The sequence below is a fragment of the Oncorhynchus tshawytscha genome, linkage group LG06, assembly GCF_018296145.1.
Source record: "Oncorhynchus tshawytscha isolate Ot180627B linkage group LG06, Otsh_v2.0, whole genome shotgun sequence".
Lineage (NCBI taxonomy): Eukaryota > Metazoa > Chordata > Actinopteri > Salmoniformes > Salmonidae > Oncorhynchus > Oncorhynchus tshawytscha.
This window is the reverse complement of record NC_056434.1, coordinates 40,290,122-40,311,805: the sequence shown is the minus strand read 5'-3', so window position 1 is coordinate 40,311,805 and position 21,684 is coordinate 40,290,122. Positions and strand designations below refer to the sequence as shown.

Genomic DNA, 21,684 nt, shown 5'->3' with positions numbered 1-21,684 from the left:
AAAGCGCAGAGAGCATCATGAAGAACAAGGAACACACCAGGCAGGTCCGAGATACTGTTGTGAAGAAGTTTAAAGCCGGATTTGGATACAAAAAGATTTCCCAAGCTTTAAACATCCCAAGGAGCACTGTGCAAGCGATAATATTGAAATGGAAGGAGTATCAGACCACTGCAAATCTACCAAGACCTGGCCGTCCCTCTAAACTTTCAGCTCATACAAGGAGAAGACTGATCAGAGATGCAGCCAAGAGGCCCATGATCACTCTGGATGAACTGCAGAGATCTACAGCTGAGGTGGGAGACTCTGTCCATAGGACAACAATCAGTCGTATATTGTACAAATCTGGCCTTTATGGAAGAGTGGCAAGAAGAAAGCCATTTCTTAAAGATATCCATAAAAAGTGTTGTTTAAAGTTTGCCAAAAGCCACCTGGGATACACACCAAACATGTGGAAGAAGGTGCTCTGGTCAGATGAAACCAAAATTGAACTTTTTGGCAACAATGCAAAATGTTATGTTTGGCGTAAAAGCAACACAGCTCATCACCCTGAACACACCATCCCCACTGTCAAACATGGTGGTGGCAGCATCATGGTTTGGGCCTGCTTTTCTTCAGCAGGGACAGGGAAGATGGTTAAAATTGATGGGAATATGGATGGAGCCAAATACAGGACCATTCTGGAAGAAAACCTGATGGAGTCTGCAAAAGACCTGAGACTGGGACGGAGATTTGTCTTCCAACAAGACAATGATCCAAAACATAAAGCAAAATCTACAATGGAATGGTTCAAAAATAATCATATCCAGGTGTTAGAATGGCCAAGTCAAAGTCCAGACCTGAATCCAATCGATAATCTGTGGAAAGAACTGAAAACTGCTGTTCACAAATGCTCTCCATCCAACCTCACTGAGCTCGAGCTGTTTTGCAAGGAGGAATGGGAAAAAATTTCAGTCTCTCGATGTGCAAAACTGATAGACATACCCCAAGCGACTTACAGCTGTAATCGCAGCAAAAGGTGGCGCTACAAAGTATTAACTTAAGGGGGCTGAATAATTTTGCACGCCCAATTTTTCAGTTTTTGATTTGTTAAAAAAGTTTGAAATATCCAATAAATGTCGTTCCACTTCATGATTGTGTCCCACTTGTTGTTGATTCTTCACAAAAAAATACAGTTTTATATCTTTATGTTTGAAGCCTGAAATGTGGCAAAAGGTCGCAAAGTTCAAGGGGCCCGAATACTTTCGCAAGGCACTGTATGTATGTTATGTATGTTTATGTATGTTATGTATGTATGTATGTTATTTATTTATTTATTTCACGGATTGGAAATGATGCAGAAATGACATTGATGGAAGGTTCACTCTATCTGCAATATTAAATCTTATCTGCCCCCTAAAGAAAGAGAAGAAATGTTGTTATAGCATCATTTATAACATTTTTTTCTCAGTTTATAAGAACTCACTCAAATAAAGTGTTAATTTAATCGAAGTGTTTCCTTTCAGTTTCTTATCCCAAACAGCTAAACCATGTTGTCGTCTCTATTGGTCAGGGTGATGTGGTGCGTCTGTTCCACGCCGAGCAGGAGAAGTTCCTGACATGTGACGAGTACAGGAATCAGCAGCACATCTTCCTCAGGACCACCCTGCGACAGTCTGCCACCTCCGCCACCAGCTCCAAAGCACTCTGGGAAATAGAGGTACCCTACTGTTCGCATCGCAATGATTGCCTTCCATTTCTCCAAAAGTGCCCTCCTCCCCACACATGTGTGGGTTAGAGGGAGTTTCCACCATATTTCTTACACCATTTCTTTTCTTTTTAAATCAACAAAGACATTTGAACAAGTGCATACTTAGGACATGGAATTGAGACGGAGCAAGAAGTACTTTGTCTGCTCTGAATTTAGCTCTTGATATGGTTTGACAAGTAGAAACACCTATTTTAAGATTTGAAATGAGTATCTACCTTGTGAACAAATACATTAAGTCCTATCATAGTGTTATGAATTGGCTGACTAGTGATGACCGTAAGGGCCATTGTGAGTGGCTTTGTGGGATCTTTCTGGTATGATTTGTGCGTTTAGAAAAAATGTGGTTCTCCATTGTAGGTTGTGCACTACGACCCCTGCAGAGGGGGTGCTGGCCAGTGGAACAGCCTGTTTCGCTTCAAACACCTGGCCACTGGGAGCTACCTGGCTGCAGAGGTAGGCTGTTCATTTCTCTTCGCTCACTCGCACACATGCACGCACAGGCTTAGGCGGTTTCCAGGCTGTCACCTTCATGCCAACCTTGTGCCATCCTGAACACCAGGGTCGTTTTATTTTTTTCAAACCCCACTGAGCCTCTGTAATCCGAAGGTTAGTAGTACTAACAAGTATATCTCAAATCCCATAGAGAACGCATTGTGAAATTGTTTATACAGTCTGACCTGAACGATTTGAAGGACAGACATCCCAGCTCATAAAGTTATACAATTAACTCAAAACTGCTACTCACAGTTTGCTGCACGCTCGATACAAATATTAGACAGTAAGGCTAGATCCAGGAGGGGATTCTCTGCTGTTACCAAGCGAAGTTTGATTTTGGAAGAAGCTAACCACTTGGCTACATGGCTAACTAGCTACTAAATTATCAAGCCAAATGTGCAACTGTAGAGCGTTTAGCACATTTTAGACATTTTAACTTAATAGTTATAAGATATCTACCTGGCAAACATTTTGTTGTGAATTCCGTACTGTAACTAGATCACCAGACGCGTGCTGCACGACAGTGAGTGACTCACAAGGATCCGGTCTCTCGTCGTTGTTGTATGTTTGTAAACATCACTTGACTGCAGACTGACTACCTGTATGCTTCAGAATGCAAAATTATGTGACATTAACAAGGCAATATTTTTTTTATCTCAATGTATTGCACAAGTTCACTGTAGGTATTTCATTTCAAAGTAGCTACAAATATTACAATTTTTTTTTTTTTTTAAACCTTGAAAGAAATAGTTTTGACGATATTGACAAGCCATCCTGTGGCTATTTCCAAATTTTCCAGTATAAGGTATACTGCCCAAGCCTACGCGCGCACACACACCACACACACACACAATTGACAGTCAGACGGTTATCGTTTTTGTTTAAATGTCTTGCAGTATTAGTTCAGCTGTGTTGTCTATTCAGTGTGTTTTGACTCTGCTGTTCGGTCAGTGGTTGAATTTGAATACCGATCATTTTAAAGACTAACCATGAATGACTCATCGGTATTACAGGGTGTTGTTCACGTACATTACTTTCCTTATCACATGTACATTGCTTTCCTTATCACAAGATATTTGACTAAATACGTGGAATTATTCAAATGACCGACACTACCCAACCCTTATTAGATCATTTTTTCTGACTTGACTGATTGCCAGTGTATGGGTGTTAACAACTCAGGTTAACATCCTGTCCCTACTGGTTTATAATGCCTACCTCACATGGAACTGGGAGATGCCAACACACCACAATGCAACTCTCTGTCTAGACTGCTGTCTCTGTACTGTCTCTTATGTCAGTCCTCTCAGTGGCCTGGCTTTGGGGGTGCTGATCTTATTCCTTGTGATCTGAAAGTAAACACTGATCCTATATCAGCACTTCTATTCTCTTATATCAGACTCTTTCTGAATACTGTGTGTACTTTGTGTGCTCTACTGATGTACTCATGTGTGGCATGAAAAATGTAATCAGAGGAGTCGTGATTTGACTAGGCCTCTCGTTACCGACTGTTTAGTCTCATTATATGTCTGGGATAAGGCTAGTAGTGAGAGGTGAGCAGATGTTGAGGTTCCAGACGTGCTGTTGATGGCGGTGTTCCCATTGTTATGGTTCTCTCTCTGCAGTGTCCTGTATTGTGTTGTACAGGTGCAGCACTGAAATAAGAATTTCCCCAAGGCTATAATAAAGTTGATCAAATCGGTCAACTTAGTCACAATCAACAATATGTTCTTGTAGAATAGTTTGTCAGTCAATGGTGTGCTGTGTGTGGGTCTGAAATCCTTCTCTTCCTATAGATGAATCCTGATTTCCGGGATGAGAGTTTGGATTCTAAAGCAGAGGTGAGTCAGGTCAGTGATACACTATTCATGTTTTCATAGTCCTGTCTGATGGACCTTAGTCTGGACCTCAGGTCCACTGATTTTAACAAAATGGTATACGGTGCAATCGGAAAGTATTCAGACCCCTTGATCTTTTTTCACATTTTGTTACTTTACAGCCTTGCTCTAAAATTGATTAAATATGTTTTTTTCTAAACACAGTACCCCATAATGACAAACTAAAAACAGGTTTTAGGAAATGTTGCAAATGTATTCAATATTTACGTAAGTATTCAGACCCTTTGATATACTTGAAATTGATCTCAGGAGCATCCTGTTTCCATTGATCATCCTTGAGATGTTTCTTCAACTTGATTGGAGTCCACCTGTGGTAAATTCAACTGATTGGACATTATTTGTAATGACACCCTCCTGTCTATATAAAGTCCCACAGTTGACAGCGCATGTCAGAGCAAAAACCAAGCTATGAAGTCAAAGGAATTGTCTGTAGAGCTCCGTGACAGGATTGTGTTGAGGCACAGTTCTGGGGAAGAGTACCATAAAATGTCTGCAGCATTGAAGGTCCCCAAGAACACAGTGACCTCCATCATTCTTTAAATGGAAGAAGACTCTTCCTAGAGATGGCCGCCCGGCCAAACTGACCAATTGTGGGAGAAGGTCCTTGGACCAAGAACCCGATGGTCACTCTGACAGAGCTCCAGAAGGACAACCATCTCTGCAGCACTCCACCATTCAGGCCTTTATGGTGGAGTGCCCAGACGGAAGCCACTCCTCAGTAAAAGGCACATGACAGCCTGCTTGGAGTTTACCAAAAGGCACCTAAAGGACTCTCAGACAATGAGAAACAAGTTCTCTGGTCTGATAAAACCAAGATTGAACTCTTTGGCCTGAATGCCAAGCGTCACGTCTGGAGGAAAACAGGCACCGCTCATCACCTGGCCAATACCATCCCTACGGTGAAGCATGGTGGTCGCAGCATCATCCGAAGGGGATGTTTTTCAGCGGCAGGGATTGGGAGACTTGTCAGGATCAAGGGAAATATGAACGGAGCGAAGTACAGAAAGATCCTTGATGAAAACCTGCTCCATAGCGCTCTGGACCTCAGACTGGGAAAAAGGTTCACCTTCCAACAGGACAACGACCCTAAGCACACAGCCAAGACAACGCAGGAGTGGCTTCGGGACAAGTCTCTGAATGGCCTTGAGTGACCCTGCCAGAGCCTGGACTTGAACCTGATCAAACATCTCTGTAGAGACCTGGAAATTGCTGTGCAGCAACACTCCCTGTCCAACCTGACAGAGATTGAGAGGATCTGCAGAGAACAATGGGAGAAACTCCCCAAATACAGGTGTGCCAAGCTTGTAGCGTCATACCAAAGAAGACTCTAGGCTGTAATCGCTGCCAAAGGTGCTTCAACAAAGTACTGAGTAAATGGTCTGAATACCTGTTTTTTCTTTGTGATTATGGGCTATTGTGTGCAGATTTTTATCCAATTTTTAGAATGTAATGTAATAAAATGCTAAAAGTGAAGGGTCTGAATACCTTCCGAATGCGCTGTATCTGAGTATTCTGCTATGTGTGATGTTTACTTAATGATAAATGAAGGTCATTCAATAGATTTGTTTGAGCATGTTGAACAACACATGACAATTGTCTCTCCTAGAAAATTGAATGCAATCCGTGATAAGATAATACAAACAGTACTGCATAAAGGGTAGATCAAAAGCTTAGGGACCTGTGAATCCTCTACAAACAGTGTGTTTCTGCTAAGAGAGCGACTTTGCATGTGTGTTTCTCTCCAGTGGAAGAGGGATTTTGCCTGTCAAACACTGGGCCACCTTGTTCTCTCACACCATCTCCAAGTCCTATTACACAATCCTCCCTCACACTCACCAGCAAGAACAGATGCTTCTGCTTGCATCCAAACTCTCTCTCTCTTCTCTCTAGACCTTTTCTCGGTCACTCACTTTCACATGCACACACACACAGACACAATGTACCACATTTATTCCCAGACAGCTTTTTTCTGCACTTTTTGTCTGCACCTTCTGCATTGGTATTCTGCCTCTGCAAGCGGCAACACACACACACACACACACCCCCCGTGTTGGCTCAGACACTCAGGGGGCTCCTTACATAACGTCTGGGTGCGGGGGTGCCCGGTGAGGGAGGGGAGACAGACGTGCTGTCTGCTCTGCTCTGCTGTTATATGCTGCTGGATGGAGTGAGTCACCAGAGGGAAGGAGAGGTGCGGAGGCACGAGGGCGGTTCAGTGGAGCTACTTCCCACTGACATGCGGAGCGCGCTGCAGCGGTTAACTCTCTGTGCTGTCCTATTATCTGTCTGCAGCATCCACACAGTGCAGTCCAAACCTCATGCACTGTCTCATTGTTATTACATAGTTTTTTTCTTCTACAGTGTTGTAGATCTGTGGCACAGGCCTGTTGATATTAGCATTGAGAATGCTAGTCGTAAGAACTTTGGTATCCACCTCCTTGTGTGTCTGTGCTATCTGTCTGCAGACGGAGATGGATACAGTGTACTCCCAGAGGAAGCGTCAGGCTGCAGAGAAGATAGCCTACACCCTGGTGTCTGTGCCCCATGGCAACGACATCGCCTCTCTGTTTGAGCTGGACGCCACCACGCTGCAGAGGGCTGACTGTCTGGTGCCCAGGTCAGACTGACCCCTGAAACACACTTAAGATATCCAAAACTCTTGGAACACTTTTAAAGGACTCTTGGAAGAGATTTCAATTACAGCCTAATAAACTTTAAACACTATTTTGCTTTCCCAACAGGAACTCTTATGTACGGCTGAGGCACCTATGTACCAACACCTGGGTGACTAGCACCAACTTTCCCATCGACACTGAGGAGGAGCGCCCCGTCATGCTCAAGGTCCCACATTACTCCCCCTGCTGTTTCAGTTCCACGATTGTTGTTTTTTTGTGCATCAAAACTCACTTATCAAATGTAGTGGTTGAGTCTGATAAGGCTGATAATTTTTTAAATTTTAATTTGACCTTTATTTAACCAGGCAAGTCAGTTAAGAACAAATTCTTATTTTCAATGACTGTCTAGGAACATTGAGTTAACTGCCCGTTCAGGGGCAGAACGACAGATTTGTACCTTGTCAGCTCGGGGGTTTGAACTCGCAACCTTCCGGTTACTAGTCACACGCTCTAACCACTAGGCTACCCTGCCCTCTACCCACAGATTGGCACTTGCCGTACGAAGGAGGACAAGGAGGCATTTGCCATTGTCTCTGTTCCCCTGTCTGAGGTCCGAGACCTGGACTTTGCTAACGATGCCAACAAGGTCCTGGAGTCGACCGTGAGGCAGCTGCAGTGTGGCAACATTGCTCAGAACGATAGGAGGTACAGAACAGTCTAGCCCTGTATAGGGCTCTGCTCAGAACGATAGAAGGTACAGAACAGTCTAGCTCTATATAGGGCTCTGCTCAGAACGATAGGAGGTGCAGAACAGTCTAGCCCTGTATAGGGCTCTGCTCAGAACGATAGAAGGTACAGAACAGTCTAGCTCTATATAGGATGCTGCTCACAACAATGGGAGGTGCAGAACAGTCTAGCTCTATGTAGGATGCTGTGCTTCAGTGCATGGGTGTCCTAGAAGGCTACAATGCAGAGCCTGGTAAATAACTGGTTACATTTTTTTAGGGGCTACTTGTTTCTGAAAATCCTCTCACTGAAGGCATATCTATAATCCGTATCTCCTTGTCCGTCCATCCGGATTGTATAATGTGTGAATATCTGTAAAGAAACCATCTGATCCTAACTTTTCTCCAAACCGGCACCTATAATTCAGCTGTGGTAGACAGCTTGAAATACGCTCTTCCGCGAAGCCTGCCACTGTCTTCCCCAGCCGAGTTATACTGCAGGTGCCCGTTCGGAGAAAAGTTAGGCTCCACATAGTAGCCTTCTAGGACACCCATGATTTGAATGTGCGTCATCCTATATAGAGCTAAGTATAGTCCTGCTGACACAACCAAGACATCCTGGCTATGTCTGAAAATGTTTCTAGCCGTCAAATCCTCGCTTCCTCTTTTATTGTTTACGCCAATCGCCTTAAAGCGCATTGGAGGTCGGAGGGGAGGGACTTTGGATCATCTACTTCCTTCCTTTCAGACAGAGCAGAATCTGAGTGACAGAATCTGAGAGTGAAGAAAATGCGGAATGAGAAAGCAAGGATTTGACTGCTAGCAACGTTTTTAGACAGAGCAATGTAATTGAAAATAGCTCCTGAGGACAACACAACATGTGATAGGCCTTCAGTCAGTTTAGGAGGGACAGTATGCCCCCTAGTGACACATCCAAAAGGGTTACTTACGCTGTGTATTTGGATTACTAAGTATTCTTAACAAACCAATCAGGTTTATTCATTTCCTCATTCGCTGTGGCTGTTCTATTTCCGCAACAACCATGGCTCTCTGACAGACAAGGTGTTCTGTGTACTACTGTCACATCCACCAATGTTCTTCTCCTACTACCATAAAACATACTTTCAGACTAGAGGTCGACCGATTAATCGGAATGGATGATTAATTCGGGCCGATTTCAAGTTTTCATAATCAGAAATTGGTATTTTTGGGCGCCGATTACATTTTTTAAAATATAATAATTATACCTTTATTTAACTAGGCAAGTCAGTTAAAAACACATTCTTATTTTCAATGACGGCCTAGGAACGGTGTCTTAACTGCCTTGTTCAGGGGCAGAACGACAGATTTTCACCTTGTCAGCTCGGGGGATCTAATCTTGCAACCTTACAGTTAACTAGTCCAACGCAATATAACGACCTGCCTCTCTCTCGTTGCACTCCACAAGGAGACTGCCTGTTACACGAATGCAGTAAGCCAAGGTAAGTTGCTAGCTAGCATTAAACTTATCTTATAAAGAACAATCAATCATAATCACTAGTTAACTACACATGGTTGATGATATTACTAGATATTATCTAGCATGTCCTGTGTTGCACATAATATGACTGAGCATACAAGTATCTAAGTATCTAACTGAGCGGTGGTAGGATGAAGCAGGTGCGTAAGCATTCATTCAAACAGCACTTTCCTGCGTTTTTCCAGCAGCTCTTCGTTGTGCGTCAAGCATTGCGCTGTTTTTGACTTCAAGCCTATCAACTCCAGAGATTAGGCTGGTGTAACCGAAGTGAAATGGCTAGCTAGTTAGCACGTGCTAATAGCATTTCAAACGTCACTCGCTCTGAGCCTTCTAGTAGTTGTTCCCCTTGCTCTGCATGGGTAATGCTGCTTCGATGGTGGCTGCCGTTGTGTTGCTGGTTCGAGCCCAGGGAGGAGCGAGGAGAGGGACGGAAGCTATACTGTTACACTGGCAATACTAAAGTGCCAATAAGATCCAATAGTCAAAAGTTAATGAAATACAAATGGTATAGAGGGAAATAATCCTATAATTCCTATAATAACTACAACCTAAAACTTCTTACCTGGGAATATTGAAGACTCATGTTAAAAGGAACCACCAGCTTTCATATGTTCTCATCTTCTGAGCAAGGAACTGAAACGTTAGCTTTCTTACATAGCACATGTTGCACTTTTACTTTTTTCTCCAACACTTTGTTTTTGCATTATTTAAACCAAATTGAACATGTTTCATTATTTACTTGAGGCTAAATTGATTTTATTGATGTATTACAGTGGGGGGAAAAAGTATTTAGTCAGCCACCAATTGTGCAAGTTCTCCCACTTAAAAATATGAGAGAGGCCTGTAATTTTCATCATAGGTACACTTAAATTATGACAGACAAAATGAGAAAAAAAAATCCAGAAAATCACATTGTAGGATTTTGAATTAATTAATTTGCAAATTATGGTGGAAAATAAGTATTTGGTCAATTTCAATACTTTGTTATATACCCTTTGTTGGACATGACAGAGGCCAAATGTTTTCTGTAAGTCTTCACAAGGTTTTCACACACTGTTGCTGGTATGTTGGCCCATTCCTCCATGCAGATCTCCTCTAGAGCAGTGATGTTTTGGGGCTGTTGCTGGGCAACACGGACTTTCAACTCCCTCCAAAGATTTTCTATGGGGTTGAGATCTGGAGACTGGCTAGGCCACTCCAGGACCTTGAAATGCTTCTTACGAAGCCACTCCTTCGTTGCCCGGGCAGTTTGTTTGGGATCATTGTAATGCTGAAAGACCCAACCACGTTTCATCTTCAATGCCCTTGCTGATAGAAGGAGGTTTTCATTCAAAATCTCACGATACATGGCCCCATTCATTCTTTCCTTTACATGGATCAGTCGTCCTGGTCCCTCTGCAGAAAAACAGCCCCAAAGCATGATGTTTCCAACCCCATGCTTCACAGTAGGTATGGTGTTTTTTGGATGCAACTCAGCATTCTTTGTTCTCCAAACACGACGAGTTGAGTTTTTACCAAAAAGTTATTTTGGTTTCATCTGACCATATGACATTCTCCCAATCATCTTCTGGATCATCCAAATGCTCTCTAGCAAACTTCAGACGGGCCTGGACATGTACTGGCTTAAGCAGGGGGACACGTCTAGCACTGCAGGATTCGAGTCCCTGGCGGCGTAGTGTGTTACTGATGATAGGCTTTGTTACTTTGGTCCCAGCTCTCTGCAGGTCATTCACTAGGTCCCCCCGTGTGGTTCTGGGATTTTTGCTCACCATTCTTGTGATCATTTTGACCCCACGGGGTGAGATCTTGCGTGGAGCCCCAGGTCGAGGGAGATTATTAGTGGTCTTGTATGTCTTCCATTTCCTAATAATTGTTCCCACAGTTGATTTCTTCAAACCAAGCTGCTTACCTATTGCAGATTCAGTCTTCCCAGCCTGGTGCAAGTCTACAATTTTGTTTCTGGTGTCCTTTGACAGCTCTTTGGTCTTGGTCATAGTGGAGTTTGGAGTGTGACTGTTTGAGGTTGTGGACAGGTGTCTTTTATACTGATAACAAGTTCAAACAGGTGCATTAATACAGGTAACGAGTGGAGGACAGAGGAGCCTCTTAAAGAAGAAGTTACAGGTCTGTGAGAGCCAGAAATCTTTATTTTTTTGTAGGTGACCAAATACTTATTTTCCACCATAATTTGCAAATAAAATCATTAAAAATCCTACAATGTGATTTTCTCGATTAAAAAAAAAAAAAAAAAATTATCATTTTGTCTGTCATAGTTGAAGTGTACCTATGATGAAAATTAAAGGCCTCTCATCTTTTTAAGTGGGAGAACTTGCACAATTGGTGGCTGACTAAATACTTTTTTGCCCCACTGTATATTAAGTTAAAATAACTGTTCATTCAGTATTGTTGTAATTGTCATTATTACAAATAAACAAATAAAAATCGGCCGATGTATCAGCTTTTTTGGGCCTCCAATAATCAGTATCGGCGTTGAAAAATCATAATCGGTCGACCTCTATTTCAGACTGCTGAAGGAAGTGTACCAATGCTCTTTTGCGGGCACTGTTTCCCAGGTTTGTGACCAAGCTGTTGGAGGACCTGATCTTCTTTGTGTGCGAGGTCCCCAACAACGGTCAGGACGTACTGTCTGTGGTCATCTCCAACCCGAACAGAGAGAGGCAGAAACTAATGAGGGAACAGAACATTCTAGCCCAGGTCAGCTCAGTCATACTCTCTCACACACACACACTCCCAGAAAATCACCTAAACATGTATCCTCTAGCTTTGGTCTTGCTTCTGCTTTGGCCAGTTTCTGTGTCGTTTGTCGTTGTCTTAACAAATATATTGGGTAATGATGACAGCGATGCATGCAGACCTTTATCACTTTTTCTTCATTGACCGTTTCAGATTTACATCTTCCACAGCTGTTAAAGTTAACAACAACTGTGCATATTTCTTTTGACGTCACAGACATAGGCTAGTGCAGAAGCAGACAGGCACGCATAGCTAGAGGAAGGTGAATTTCACTGTCTCTTCCCTCATGGTCATTACACTGTGACTTATGGGGATTAGAATGCAGGGAGTAAGCGGTCCATCTGATAGCAGAAATTCAAGGGAGCAATAACTCCAGTCCATTATGCCAAAGGCCACGCTAATAGCATTGTTAGCGCTAATGATGCTGGCAGTGGTCATTGTCGGGATTAGGAAGGATGCGGACAACATCAACAACATCTCCTTTTGAAGTGCGTTTTCTTTGGCATCCGCAAGTTATCATGTCATAATCTTGTAACCTCTGAAATGTCTCTGTCTCCAGATTTTTGGTATTCTGAAGGCCCCGTTCACAGACCAGGGGGAGGGTCCCATGCTGAAGCTGGAGGACTTGGGGGACCAGCGCTACGCTCCCTTTAAGTACATGCTGCGGCTGTGCTACCGAGTGTTGCGCCACTCCCAACAGGACTACCGCAAGAACCAGGCTAGTAGTCCTCCCTACTGTAGTTGTCCTCAACCTACCTTACTTGGTCAATAACTATAGTACCATACTAGTATATCGATTTGTTTTAGCATATCTCACATCTCATCATTAGTTACTTCAGTCACATGAATGTGAGAGATGAAAATCCATTGTTGTGTTTTGGTTAATGTAGAGAGAGAATACCATATCTGTCATTTAGAGGATACCCATGAGAGTGAAGTCAAATTGTTGTGGCCTGAAGGGCTTTCCCATTCTAGCAGTTCCATTGCTATGCTCTTTGCTCTGCTATCCCTCTAGAACGTATGTTTTCCTGTTATGGTATCGATTGGTCTCATTCTGCCCTCCAGGAGTACATAGCCAAGAAGTTCTCCATCATGCAGTCTCAGATCGGTTATGAAATCCTGGCAGAGGACACCATCACTGCCCTGCTCCACAACAACCGCAAGCTGCTGGAGAAACACATCACAGCCAAGGAGATCGAGACCTTCGTCAATCTGCTGCGTCGCAACCGAGAGCCCAGGTCAGGGCAGAGGAGGGATGTACAATACATAACACACATTAAAATATGCATATGACACACACACACATTTTATCCACAATGATCCCAATGTTTGGGTTAGATATACAAACTGGGGCTATAATGCACAATGTGCAAAAAAAATAAAAGTCTATACTGTATGTTTGTGTTGCTTGTGGTTGTGAGATTTTTTAAAGCCACTCTACTGGGTTCATAGTCTTTCAGCAGATTAAGTCCATTGAGTTTGGTTGTCCTCTGTCTTCCTATCAGGTTTCTGGACTACCTGTCAGACCTGTGCGTGTCCAATAAGATGGCCATCCCAGTGACACAGGAGCTCATCTGTAAATTCATTCTGAACCCCGCCAACGCTGAGATCCTCATCCAGACCAAGTGAGTCACGCACACATCCTGTGCTCTCTACCTAACACTGTAGTGCAGGTACAGTCTGTTTAGAATCAGCTTCTCAGATTGGGGACTGTTACTTGTCTTTTTACCGTGCAATGGGGCAGCGCTGACATTGGGCATGACTCTGTTGTACACTAATTCACATTCCATCATGCTGGTACATCTATATAAAATACAGCTTGGATGAATATCAGTTAGCTGGTGAATGCAGAATTGTACACAGTTCAAATATTCTACAGGATAGTAGTAGGCACTATGTGTCCGAATGCTCTTCTCCTCTGGCCATCCCCCCCCAGGCTCATCCCCAGCATGGAGACTACCTTGCAGTCGTCCATGCTGCAGGAGGACACCGAGGAGGACGAGGAGGTGTGGCTCTACTGGATTGACAGCCACAAGGAGCCACACGGCAAGTCCATCCGCCACCTGGCCCAGGATGCAAAGGGCAACCACAAGCTGGACAACGACGTCATCACCTACTACAGGTACTAGACAGCTACTGCAGCAGGGCGTTCTGGGAATCTTTATTAGACACTTAGTGCCGAAACATTGGTTCTCCAATTTATTTATGTATCAAGTATTCATGGTCCTTTAATCTACACTGTGTCAACCATTTGGGTGTGTGATTTCAGCTCCTACTTTGTGAATAAATAATGAATCTCACTTTTTTCTTTCCATTGATTGACACAAGTTTACTGTCAGGGTTCACCAACTGGCGAGCCCGGGTTTAATTAATTTGGCCTCCCACGTTCTCTGAGAAAATAAATATGTTTTAATTGTTGGACCAGCAAATCAGCTCCAAGTGATTTATAATTTAAAAAAGTATTCCCACACATAGTGGACAGATGTGATCGTAAAACAAATGTATGCAAGGTTTGAAAGGATTGTTTTAGTCAAATATTATATTATATATATTATGTTTCAGCTTTTTGTGGACAGTATGCAGACTACAAATGATTTGTGATTTATGTTCCGGCCACTTGACAATCCACTCTAGAAAAAATAGGCCCGTTGCTGAATCTAGTTGATGATCCCTATACTACAGCATGGCATATTTCTATGGGGCTTTATGAGTGTGCAGGCGCTATTTCTTCTACATTTCTATGACACCTCTTCTCCATGTATTTCCTATCCATCTTCCCCATCCACCTTCCAGATACCAGCTCAACCTGTTTGCCAAGATGTGTCTGGACCGCCAGTACCTGGCCATCAACCAGGTGTCCAGCCAGCTGCCCGTGGACCTGATCCTGCGCTGCATGTTTGACGAATGTCTGCCCTACAACCTGCGCGCCTCCTTCTGCCGCCTCATGATGCACATGCACGTGGACCGCGAGCCACAGGAGGCAGTGGTGGCCGTGCGCTACGCCCGCCTCTGGACCGAGATCCCCTCCAAGATCACCATCCACGAGTGAGTATGTGGGGGGGTGTGGCGTGGCTGGTGGGGAAGGGGGGGGGTGCTTTGATGTGTGGCTTTGGGATCTGAGGATTTGGCAATAACGGATCTGTAACTGGCACACCACCTGAAAGAAAATTACCTCTGGGTAGAGAATCATTGCAGGTGGATTGCATCTTCGGTTTGCTACATTTCTTTAATGCGTCTAGGTAGCGACAGCACTTTTCTCTACAGAATCATGGCAGTCATGTTCTAGGCTGAAGCTCTCTTTCACAGTTTTAAACAAGTTCATTTCTCTGTTCATTCGTTTCTCATGTAAAGACTGTGGAGTTTCTACGCTATACAGTAACTATACTCTATAACTGTCGCCCAAGGTATGAGTACGAGTTCACTGACACCTCCAGAGAGGAGATGAAGAGGAAGTTTGCCCCCACCATGGAGTTTGTAGAGGAATACCTCAAAGACGTGGTCAGCCAGCCCTTTCCCTTTGGAGACGAAGAGAAGAATGAACTGACTCTGGAGGTAAAGGAAAGTACACAATTATTTGTGTGGATGGCCAGCAGGGTGCATGTGATTGGTTGTAATCCAAACTATGGATGTAGACATGTTTACTTTCTTTTTGTTGTATTTTCACAAAGACACAATAATACAACTCTTAGAACAGTCAATCTCCCACCCCACCCAGTGGTCACCATAGATGGTAATGGACATGATTACTTTCTGATGTTCAAGTTGTGTCTAACTCTGGCCTCTGTGGGGGGAAATCCACATCTCTCTCCTCTCCTGTCTTGTAGGTGGTGCACCTGGCCCGTAACCTGGTTTATTTTGGCTTCTACAGCTTCAGTGAGCTGCTGCGTCTCACACGCACCCTGCTGGCCATCCTGGACTTTGTCCAGCACCCGCTTAACGACATTGCCGAGCTCAGCAAGAGCCCCGAGGCAGGTCAGTCACACAGAAAATTAATTAATTAAATAACGGATTAAAACATTTCATTAAATCACAAAACGATGTATTTATTTATTAAGCATGCACATTTCATATTGAATAATGCAATATAGATCGGTAGATGAAATGGTACATGAGTAGATATGAGTATACAAAACAAAAATATATATGCAACATGCAACAATTTCAAAGATTTTACTGAGTTACAGTTCATAGAAGGACAGCAGTCAATTTAAATAAATTCATTAGGCCCTAATCTATGGATTTCACATGACTGGGCTGTGGTGCAGCCATGGGTGGGCCTTGGAGGGCATACGCCCACTCACTTGGCAACCAGGCCCAGGCAATCAGAATGAGTTTTCCCCCACAAAATTGCTTTACCACAGAAAAAAATACTTCTCAGGGGAAGTAAGCTTTTTTTGATTTTGGAAAATGTCAAATTATTTTGTTCTTTTTTTTTTCAGCTCATGAAATGGGACCAACACTGTTGCATTAATATTTTTGTTCATTGTAGATGACAGTGTCCAGATCACAATCAGAAACAACTTTAAGAGACATGTGTTCTGATCCCCATCTCTTTGTTAAACCTACTGTTGTCTAAAGAGCTTGTATGTCCTGGATCGTGTTCATTAGGACACACAACAGAAAATGTTGCCATGTAGTCCCTGTCTTTTTCAGTCTGTCTCTCTGTCTTCCAGGGAACAACGTGTTTCGTACCATCCACGGTGTGGGAGAGATGATGACTCAGATGGTGCTGAGTCGAGGGCACATCCAGCCTCACCACCTCCCGAACACACCCCCGTCCCTTCAGGACAGAAAACAACCACTCTGTCTGACAGACAACGAGGATGTCATGGTCATGGACACCAAGCTCAAAATCATTGAGATTTTACAGGTGAGTGTATTTCCACCATGTGGTCTGGAGGTCCAGTTACCTGTAACTGTTGTGGCTTGAGGCTGGCTGTGGTCAAATCCTCTATCCTCTATATAATCCTCTATTGATTGTATACCTTTGGTACAATAATGTACTATAAACTGTGCCTTCCTTTAATTATACACAAGCTAAAATGTTTTCTATTCTACCGGACCATTTACTTTGTACTTGTATTATTTCTTATTGTTGTTACATTGTTGAGAAGGAACCTGCAAGTAAGCATTTGGTTGGACGGTGTGTACCAGGGGTCGGCAACAGGCGAACCAAAACCGTCCCACAAGTGATTTTTTTTATTTTGCCCCACAAGTTTTTAGTAAAAAGATCTCCAGGAAAAAAATCTCCAGGAATTCAGCTGAAAATTAGTTTGATTTAAGAAGTCTGTTCCCAAGTATTTCCACGACTAAAAAAAGAGACGTGATCGTGACTCAGTACAATCAAAGTATGAAGTTATTATTTTCAAATACAATTTGTTATTGGGCTTAGTTGTGGTCAATTTGCAGTGTACAAATGATTATAATTTTGTTCCTGCCCCCGACCATCCGCTTCGACAAAAATCATCCTGCGGCTGAATCTAGTTGCCTATCTACCCCTGATGTATATCATGTGTGAAAACGCAATAACAAACAGTTGGTAAACACTGTTCAAGGTCTCTGATTTCACTATTTTAGCTTTGTGTACATTTAGGTATTTAACATTGTGATCCTTTTATCTGCTTCCATCTTGTTCTCCCATCAGTTTATTCTGAGTGTGCGACTGGACTATAGGATCACCTACCTGTTGTCCATCTATAAGAAAGAGTTTGGGGACAGTAATCTACCGGACAGCTCTATGTCATTGTCTGAATTTCCCTCCATGTCAGGTAAAGCTCTATCATTACATAGGGACATCTTGGCCTGGTCCCAGATCTATTTGTACTGTCTTGCCAACTCCTATGCTCAAATTAGGACCAGGCTGGGGGAATCTTGAGTGTTTCAGTTAATATCTGAGGGGAATCCTGCTGGTTTGTTGATTGCTGTTGTAATCAATTGTTTGCGCTGTGCTGTCACAGCCACCAATTACTTTTTGTAATTGGGATTTCTATAATTGGGTTCAGTGATTCACAATATTTTTTACAGTTTCAGATCCAGACATTGATGAGATTGCAGCCAAAGCAGAGACAATGTTTGCTGGAAGGTAAATCAACTTTGTGTGCCTGTATCTGTCTGTTGGACTACATACGTGTGTGTGTGTGTGTGTGTGTGTGTGTGTGTGTGTGTGAGAAAAAGGTTGCACTATGGTTTTAGTTCAGAGAAAGGTGGTGTGTTTGTGTGCCTATATGTCTGTGTCCCCGTGTCTGTCTAGAACCCTGTGTATGCCTCCAGTTCAGAACATTGTGCTGTGTCTGTAACAAGAACTCCAAGGTAGCCTGCCTAAATGACTATTGCCTTGTTGCACTCGCATCTGTAATTATGAAGTGCTTTGGAAGGCTTCTCATAACACACATCAATAACATTATCTCAGGCACCCTGGACTCACTCCAATTCGCATACCGTCCACAGATGACGCAATCTCAATTGCATTTCACACTGCCCTCTCCCACCTGGACAGGAGGGGAAATAACTAGTGAGGATGTTGTTCATAGACTACAGGTCAGTGTCCAACACCATATTCCCCTCCAAGCTCATCACCAAGCTGGAGACCCTGGGACTGAACCCCTCCCTCTGCAACTGGATCCTGGACTTCCTGACGGAATGGCCCCCAGTGGTAAGGGTAGGCAACAGCACCTCTGCTACGCTGACCCTCAACATGGGGGCCTCTCAGGGGTGTGTGTACTCCCTGTTCAACCATGACTGCGTGGCCACGCACGACTCCAACACCATCAAGTTTACTGACAACACGACGGTGGTAGGCCTGATCACTGACGGTGATGAGAATGCCTACAAGGAGAAGGTCAGAGATTTGGCCCGTGTGGTACCGGGACAACAATCTCTCCCTCAATGTCAGAAATACCAAGGAGCTGATCATGGACTACAAGAGAAAGAGGGGAGAGCACTTTCATCACACTCCCAGTGGGTCAGAAGTTTACATACACTCAATTAGTATTTGGTAGCATTGCCTTTAAAATTGTTTAACTTGGGTCAAACCTTTCAGGTAGCCTTCCACAAGCTTCCCACAATAAGTTGGGTGAATTTTGGCCCATTTCTGCTGACAGAGCTGGTGTAACTGAGTCAGGTTTGAAGGTCTCCTTGCTCGCAAACACTTTTTCAGTTCTGCCCACAATTTTTCTGTAGGATTGAGATCAGGGCTTTGTGATGGCCACTCCAATACCTTGACTTTGTTGTCCTTAAGCCATTTTGCCACAACTTTGAAAGTATGCTTGCGGTCATTGTCCATTTGGAAGACCCATTTGCGACCAAGCTTTAACTTCCCGACTGATGTCTTGAGACGTTGCTTCAATATATCCACATAATTTTCCTTTCTCATGATGGCATCTATTTTGTGAAGTGCACCAGTCCCTCCTGCAGCAAAGCACCCCCACAACATGATGCTGCCACCCCCGTGCTTCATGTTTGGGATGATGTTCTTCGGCTTGCAGGCCTTCCCCTTTTTCCTCCAAACATAACGATGGTCATTATGGCCAACAGTTCTATTTTTGTTTCATCAGACCAGAGGAAATTTCTCCATAAAGTACCTTCTTTGTCCCCGTGTGCAGTTGCAAACCGTAGTCTGGCTTTTTTATGGCGGTTTTGGAACAGTGGCTTCTTCCTTGCTGAGCGGCCTTTCAGGTTATGTCGATATAGGATTCGTTTTACTGTGGATATAGATACTTTTGTACCTGTTTCCTCCAGCATCTTCACAAGGTCCTTTGCTGTTGTTCTGGGATTGATTTGCACTTTTCGCACCAAAGTACGCTCATCTCTCCGAACACGTCTACCTTCCTGAGCGGTATGATGGCTGCGTGGTCCCATGGTGTTTATACTTGCGTACTATTGTTTGTACAGATGACCGTGGTACCTTCAGGCATTTGAAAATTGCTCCCAATGATGAACCAGACTTGTGGAGGTCTACAATTTTTGGCAGATTTCTTTTGATTTTCCCATGTCAAGCAAAGAGGCACTGAGTTTGGTAGGCCTTGAAATACATCCACAGGTGGACCAATTGACTCAAATTATGTCAATTAGCCAATTTAGAATATTATGTCAATTGTATTATGTCAATTTAGAAGCTTCTAAAGCCATGATATCATTTTCTGGAATTTTCCGAGCTGTTTAAAGGCACAGTCAACTTAGTGAATGTAAACTTCTGACCCACTGGAATTTTGATACAGTGAAATAATCTGTCTGTAAACAATTGTTGTAAAAATTACTTGTGTCATGCACAAAGTAGATGTCCTAACCGACTTGCCAAAACTTTAGTTTGTTAACAAGAAACTTGTGGAGTGGTTGAAAAATGAGTTTTAATGACTCTAATCTAAATGTATGTGAACTTCCGACTTCAACTGTAGTAACCTTACCGTGCCTTCATGTAAATATATACCTCAATTACCTCATACCCCTGTTTTGTATTCACATTTTCTTTTTACTCTGCTTGATTGGGAAGGGCTCGTATGCAATTATTTCATGTTAAATCTACACCCGTTGTATTCGGCAAGTGAAAAATTATATTTTATTTTAACCCTGTGTCTGGTGCTTCAAATTCAGTGCGTTGTGCCGTGTCTAACAATTTCTCTCTAACCCTGCTTCTGGTGCTTCTAGTTCAGAGTGTAGTGCTGTGGAGCTGGATGACGAGGGAGGCAGGACCTTCCTGAGGGTACTGATCCATCTCATCATGCAGGACTACACCCCGCTGGTGTCCGGCTCGCTGCAGCTCATGTTCAAACACTTCAGCCAGAGAGCCGAGGTCCTACAGGCCTTCAAACAGGTAAAGGCACAGTTGGTGGTTCATGAGCGTGCGCCTGATCTGTTTTTATGCGTGTGTCTGATTTCACTGTGTGTTCCTGTGGTCTCCTGCAGGTGCAGTTGCTGGTTTCGGAGCAGGATGTGGAGAACTACAAGCAGATCAAGACTAACCTGGACCAGCTCAGGCTGGCGGTGGAGAAGTCTGAACTGTGGGTGGAGAAGAGTGGAGGCTACGGCAGTGAGGACATAGGAGACAGCCAGGCCAAGGAGCAGACCATGGAGGTACAACACTATACTTTACAGTATACTATTGTACACCATCGTACAGTATAGTATGCCCCCTATAGGCCACCCAGCACTTATGGCTAAGGGAGGGATGAATCCTAACTTCCAAATATGTTTGTGTTGTGTGAATGACAGGAGGCGGGCATCCTGAGTCCAGTACAGGATGGGGATGTGAAGCCTCATATAGACAGCAACAAAGCTAACAACTACAACATCGTCAAAGAGGTGGGCTGCCATTCTGTCCCCTTATAGTGTGTGTGGTATTGGCAGCATAATCAATTAGTCAGTGCAGTCTGAAAATACATCATGACCCTGGGGTTATTGATTGCACACTAACAATTTACAGACCTCACATCACTGGCCAATGTGTGGCCAACATGAGCTGGACTTGCCTGCCTTGTAACCTGCCTTGCCTTTCTTAAATGCTCCTGAGGGGATACAATAACATTGAATTGAATGAGCTTCAGTAACATTAAATTAAGTTGAAAAAGTGTAGTTTAGACTTATTGCTATGTAGCCATTAAATGCATGTACAGTGCATTCGGAAAGTATTCAGACCCCTTGACTTTTTCCATATTATGTTACGTTACAGCCTTATTCTAAAATGGTTCTACACACAATACCTCATAATGGCAAAGGGAAAAACAGTTTAAAAAAAACATTTACATAAGTATTCAGACCCTTTGCTATGAGACTCATTTGAGCTCAGGTGCATCCTGTTTCCATTTGATTATCCTTGAGATGTTTCTTCAATTTGATTGGACATGATTTGGAAAGGCACACACCTGTCTATATCAGGTCCCACAGTTGACAGTGCATGTCTGCGCAAAAACCAAGCCATGAGGTCGAAGGAATTGTC

General features: G+C 43.4%; 1 protein-coding gene across 3 annotated transcripts in view; it reads left to right on the top strand.

The window, feature by feature from the left end:
* Positions 1–21,684, top strand: part of LOC112232084 (inositol 1,4,5-trisphosphate receptor type 2) — a 174,668-nt gene that overhangs the window by 35,174 nt on the left and 117,810 nt on the right. For 2 of the 3 annotated variants that reach the window (XR_006083609.1, XM_042323247.1), the window contains exons 8-27: positions 1,550–1,696; positions 2,105–2,200; positions 4,039–4,092; positions 6,606–6,757; positions 6,882–6,981; positions 7,300–7,460; positions 11,573–11,714; positions 12,313–12,471; positions 12,819–12,991; positions 13,259–13,378; positions 13,690–13,875; positions 14,547–14,798; positions 15,158–15,305; positions 15,578–15,725; positions 16,427–16,623; positions 17,398–17,521; positions 17,778–17,835; positions 20,397–20,562; positions 20,655–20,822; positions 20,961–21,050. Coding sequence is in view for 2 of the 3 variants with exons in the window: in XM_042323247.1 (XP_042179181.1) it covers positions 1,550–1,696; positions 2,105–2,200; positions 4,039–4,092; positions 6,606–6,757; positions 6,882–6,981; positions 7,300–7,460; positions 11,573–11,714; positions 12,313–12,471; positions 12,819–12,991; positions 13,259–13,378; positions 13,690–13,875; positions 14,547–14,798; positions 15,158–15,305; positions 15,578–15,725; positions 16,427–16,623; positions 17,398–17,521; positions 17,778–17,835; positions 20,397–20,562; positions 20,655–20,822; positions 20,961–21,050 (2,841 nt within the window). In the remaining variant the exon portion in view is untranslated. The remainder of the gene's footprint in view (positions 1–1,549; positions 1,697–2,104; positions 2,201–4,038; positions 4,093–6,605; positions 6,758–6,881; positions 6,982–7,299; positions 7,461–11,572; positions 11,715–12,312; positions 12,472–12,818; positions 12,992–13,258; positions 13,379–13,689; positions 13,876–14,546; positions 14,799–15,157; positions 15,306–15,577; positions 15,726–16,426; positions 16,624–17,397; positions 17,522–17,777; positions 17,836–20,396; positions 20,563–20,654; positions 20,823–20,960; positions 21,051–21,684) is intronic. The other variant, XM_042323248.1, reaches the window with a different exon arrangement.